This window comes from Sipha flava, unplaced genomic scaffold (assembly GCF_003268045.1).
Source record: "Sipha flava isolate LNK unplaced genomic scaffold, YSA_version1 293_pilon_pilon, whole genome shotgun sequence".
In the NCBI taxonomy this organism is placed as follows: Eukaryota; Metazoa; Arthropoda; class Insecta; order Hemiptera; family Aphididae; genus Sipha; species Sipha flava.
This window is the reverse complement of record NW_020272964.1, coordinates 1,322,100-1,328,099: the sequence shown is the minus strand read 5'-3', so window position 1 is coordinate 1,328,099 and position 6,000 is coordinate 1,322,100. Positions and strand designations below refer to the sequence as shown.

At 28.2% G+C, this 6,000-nt stretch overlaps 1 protein-coding gene across 1 annotated transcript; it reads left to right on the top strand.

Annotated features, from left to right (window-relative positions):
• Positions 1–4,881: 4,881 nt before the first annotated feature.
• Positions 4,882–5,729, top strand: LOC112685852. Its single transcript, XM_025557875.1, has 3 exons — positions 4,882–5,008; positions 5,074–5,253; positions 5,452–5,729. The coding sequence occupies exons 1-3, from the start codon at positions 4,882–4,884 to the stop codon at positions 5,727–5,729; spliced, it is 585 nt and encodes a 194-aa protein (XP_025413660.1).
• The last annotated feature ends 271 nt before the right edge of the window (positions 5,730–6,000 follow it).

Here is a 6,000-nt window from a genome sequence, read left to right as displayed (position 1 = left end):
TTTTTTTACGTTTGATATGGTGACTGTCAAATGTCATTTAATCAGTTGATATTGTATGATATAATTTCGGTAGCAGCTATTCTTTTGATAATATTCGTCTAATAAGTAATAGTTCTAATCGCCTGTGATTTATTTACATGTTACTAGTCGAGTTTTCTGAAGTGTCTTCAGCCATCTAAATTTTAATTTCTATACTTTCTTGAGTATATTAATGAGAAAATTATTCTTCCCTAATTTATGATTTGTTTAACTATGCAAAGGAGCTTATTTTTATTTTATTATATTGTTATCTTTAAATAATATATTTATATAATATGAGTTCAGTAATTTTAATTTTAATTTCCATACTTTCAATGGTATAGTATTTAAAAATGTATATTTACCTAATGGTTAATTATTATGATTTTATATTTTATACTGATAAGTTATTTGTTTAACTATGCAAAGAAGCTAATTTTTATTTTTTATTAAACTAGATTTATTTAATTACATTATGTTTATTATCTTTTATACATATATATATATATATATATATATAATTTATTTTATTTATTATTTGTATATAAATACAATTCAATATTGTATTACAATATTGAATTGTAATTTTCATCTTTCTTTAAAAACATTTCCAGATACTGGTATAATATTGTGTGTTTCACAATATTCACAATAAATTTTATAAGTATGTGCTTAACTTTTAAACTAGCCGATATATTTTTTTGATGAGAAACTTCTGAAATAATGTGATAGCTGATGAGTAGTGGGACTACTGGTAACTTATTTATAAATTCATCTATATTTTGAAAAATTTCTTCAGGTTTTTCAATGACTATTGGTTTCTTACCTCAAATCAATATTTATAAATTATAATAACTATAAACTAATATGGTGTTAATTGTTAATTTATATAATTTAGTTTTTATTTCTATTTAATACAATTAATAATATAAAAAGTATTCCATAAAAAATAAAACATAAAGCATTATATTTTTACTGAAATGAAACAAAATTTTTATTTTTCACTCAAATTATATATTTCATGAAAATAAATTTCATGAAATTTTACAACCCTACATGTCGACCATGAATTTTTGACAAAGCTCATGATATCGTAGAATAACTTTGTCCTGGTCACGTCTAACCATTAATCGATATGCATATTAATCCTTCGAACTAACATTCTTGTTTGTTTTAGCACCTGTTGCGGGATCTTGTTGTTTAATATTTATGCAATACCCGTCTTAATACCAAAAATAAAATTAATAGTTTTTTAATAGTTTTTTAACTGTATCATTTAAAAAGTCATTTTCAATTGCACAGTTATCTACCTGGTCAAAAATTATAAATTAAACTACGATTTATTAAACAATAGCACTTAGGAGTATAAAAAATAGATAAAAACCTATTCGCAGACCTACCAAATTTATATACAAAATTTCATTGAAATCAGTTAAGTCGTTTTGGAGGAATATGATAACAAACACTGTGACACAAGATTTTTATATATACATAGATTTGGTTTCGTCTTTGCTATAATACGCTATTGACATATCAAATGAGTATTTTTGTTGTTGTCCATAGAGGTTTTTCGAATATTTCTCTTATCATTATATTATTTGTGTCTAATTTAAGTTTTCGCATTTCTTTATAATCCTTTGTATATAGGATGTATTAATTTGTTGTTGTTATTAAAAGTATTTTCAAATAGGTTATAGAAAATTGTGGAATAAGTTGGTTTATTCGGATCAGTTGCTGTTCTTATTACGTGCTGTAGCATTAGTTGATTTCTTCGATTACTGAGTGGTTGCTCTCCAGTAATATTCGGTATGCTGTTTACGGGATTGCTTCTAAAGGCACCTGCTACCATTCTTAGGTCAGCGTTGTAGATAATATCAAGAATTATTAGTACAGAGTTTTTTCGCTATTATGTATAAGGGCGATTCGTAATCTAAAATTGATCTGATTAACGATTTGTATACATTTATTAGGGTTTTAGAGTCTGCTCCCCATTTTGTGTTTGAAATTACTTTGATAATATTAAGTCTTTTTTTGTCTTTGTATTTTAATTTTTTTTATGTGTGTGGTTCAAGTAAGTTTTTCGTGGAAGGTTAGTGCTAATCAGGACTAGGATTTGTGTACAATAAAAAATTGTAAAATATGCATTTAAATTTTTATAAGATAAACACAAAAATATAGTTATAAAAAAAATATTTATTTATTAAAATACATTAGTAGTTGACTGTTTTTCTAAATATAAATGAGAAAGTAAATAAAATAATATTTATGTTTGACAAAAAAAAAAACCAAGTTTAATACTTTATTCGGCAGAGCTAGAATTAAATACTAAATATTAATATTAAGTTAAAAATATTAATTACGAAATATATTATAAAACATTAATTTTTGGCATTCTTATAATCGAAATATGCAATAATATTCACTTTATTCAATAATATGCATTTTATCCAAATTATGCATAAACATGCAAAATAAAAACACCACCATGCATCTCATCATAAGATGATTCGTGGAAATTATTGACAAAATCAATAATTAGAAGTTGCAAAAAAAAATATGGTGTTACATACAAATCCTAGCCCTGGTGCTAATATTTTTAAGTTTTTTGTGTATGTAATTACTTTGTCGACCATTTTTATAGTTAGTTTTTTATTAACTCTTTTGTGTGAGAGTATTAGAAACTGGGATTTCTTTGGTAAAAATTTGAATGCTGTACGTTTGCTCCAATCATTTAACGAATTGGTGTATTTCTGAAGTTATTTAGTGTCAATACATTTATGTCGGAAAAAATATTTCTATCGTCCGCATATATTGTAATATATATAAATATATAATAATTGTCATTATAGGTATTTGTAATATTACAAAATTACATTTTACTTAGTTTCCATATTATATCACGTCGTTTAAAGGTTTAGTAATTACTTAATGTAATATCATTATTTGTTTTTTTTATCTTAGTTTTTTTTTACATGGAGTTATAAACGAAGTTTTTTTGGTGGGATATTAACTACAGTCGAGTTGCGATAATTCGAACCTCGATAACTCGAAAAACTTGACAACTCGAATTGTGTTTTATTCCCCTAAAAAATTCTTCCCTTATAAATTATTTAGATATCTCGAATAATACGAATAATACTCGTACATAGCTCGAAGTGAATTTTTATCCCCCTTCACCTTCGAGTTATTGCGACTCGACTGTATTTTTTATTATTTATGTATTTATAATCTTAAATCTGGCATCGCTTATCTACTAACTAAATTTTTTTTCTCCATAATTAATAAAACCACAAATATTAAGGATTTACCAGAATTAAATATTACCAAAAATTTTACTTGTACATTTTGAGCCTGAATTGAAGAAAAATTTGAGTCCCCCCTAGAAGTAAGTCTAAATACGCTCCTGATAGCTTTTAGCTTGTAATGCATGTATTAAATTAAAAGATTTAAAAGTAATCCAAATAATACAATTAAGTTCACCATTCGTGCCTTCTATTTTTCATTTTTAGTCTTCTACAAATACAAATATTAAAATAATTTACAGAATACAGGCCCAATCCAGCCCGTATCCTGATATAAAATGCCCGGCCCATTAAAACCCAACACTATTCTAGTTTTTAAAACTATTTAAAATTAATTTAAAAAAGCAAAGCCCACTCAGGCCCGTAAACTTAAAACAAATATGCAGTCCTGCCCGACCCAGTGTACCAATGGCCCGGGCAGGGCTCAAGTCAGGATTGGGTTAGCCTAGACCATGCAGGGCTCTAGTCCAGACATATTGGCTTCTTTTTCAATAGATTCAAGTAAACAGACTAGTTTGCTTTTCCGAGTCCACCTTCGTTGATGTTCTTTCTAAAATACACTGTTCTCGCGTATACGCGTTCCGATGACGTTCTGATAACGCGGCATTCGAATGGTCGGCGCTTATTAGCGGCCTCACTGTTATTATTTATATTATTATTATTAATTATTATTATAATATGTATATCGTGCGTTCCGTATCTGTATTTTCGTTTTTCCCGTATAAAATTGTAATCGTGGTATTTTTGTCTTTTTGTTGCGTTTGTGTCAGTCGTGATTTAGCGCCGCCATAGTCGTTTCGTCCAACTTTTCGTTTTCATCGTTTTTCGGTTCTCGCAACGTGATTTTGTCTTTGTTGTCTTCGTGTGTTGCAAGCGATATTTGGATTTTCGTCGTGAGCAGTCGTTGACTAACGATCGCACGTATGCGGGTTCAACTTGTATTTTTTATTGTACTTATATTTTATTATGATACTTACGGAACCCGGTACGGTAGCTTCGGTGTAAAACCAGTCGAACGTCACAACTGCTATGTGAGTATTGGTCGATCTAATTTTCGTTTACTTATAACCACCATATGTAAAATTATTATATTATATTGATTTGTTTGATTGTATATACGTGTGTACTAGATTACTACAATAAAGTTAGTCGTATTAGAATCGCCGTGCCCGTGCGTTAACGAGTAGTTTGTCTCGTTGTGTGTGTGTGTGTGTGTGTGTGTGTGTGATCGTGAAATGGCATCTAATAAACCAGGCGTAAGTTTAGGCGTAAAACGAAGTTATAATGATGATATTTCTTCGCACAATTTTAATACAGAATGGATAGAAAAATTTTTATGTATAGTAGGGAAAAAATCTAGACCGACATGTTTAGAATGTAACTCTGTAATTGCAGTTCCAAAAAAAGTTCAATGTTCAACGGCACTTTAATAATCACAATAATATTGTTGAAAAAATGCCCCGAGGGTTCTGTAAAGAGGACAGAGTATATTAAAAAGAAGACTAATTCATTGTTAACTCAGCAATCAATTTTTTCTAAACAATCAAATGAAAAAAAAAACATGGTGTTAACGTCTTATGAAATCGCATTTTTGCTAGCCAAGTGTGGAAAACCTTATTCTGATGGCAAATCATTAAAAAAAGTTTCGATATTTTTGCAAAAAATGCAAATGATTCAAAAATTTCTACGTACGTAAATAACATTTCTTTATCACGTAATACAATTATGAGAAGAATTGACGAAATTTCCTCAGATATTTCAAAACAAATTTCGTGTAGTACTACTAATTCTAAATATTTTTCTCTTGCGCTTGATGAAAGCTGTGATATTACGGACAATCCGAAATTAAGTATATTTATTCGAAGTGTGAATTCTAAGTTTGAAGTGACGGAAAAACTTTTAGGACTTGAAGTACTCGAAACATCGACAAAAGGTACAGATATATTTAATAAACTAAAATGTTGTGTTGAAACATTATTGTTAAAATGTGACGATTTAATCTGGTCAAAACTTGAAAGTGAATGCACAGACGGTGCTCCATGTACGATAGGTAAAAATATTGGTTGTGTAACACTATTGGAGGAATTTTTGAATAGAAATTTAAATAAATATCACTGTATTATACACCTAGAAGCCTTATGTGCCAAAATTTTAAAATTTGATTATGTATTAAAACCAGTATCTCGATGTATAAACAAAATAAAAGCTCGGCCTTTAAATCATCGATTATTCAGAACTCTATTTGAAGACGCCATTAACGAGTCTGGTGAACTATTATTATTTTGTGAAGTAAGATGGCTTGCAAAAGGAAAAGCATTAGAAAGATTTTTTAGTCTAAAAGACGAAGTTATTGAATTTTTAGAAAAAAATAATGAATTGCCTGATGAATGTGAACTAGTGAAATACTGAGAGATAAAAATTGGTTGATTAACCTTGCATTTTTAACTGATATTCTCAAATATTTAAATATTCTTAATAAACGACTCCAAGGTGAAGGAAATTTATTTCCAGCCCTTGTAGGTTCTATAAATTCTTTCATGTCTCGACTTCAACTTTTCGATAGTAATTTAGGAATGGGAAATTTAGATCACTTTGTACGATTAAAATCTATTTATCTACCAACAGATATTCCATTGACGATTTTTTAAAAATCATATATCATCACTATATGATAATTTTC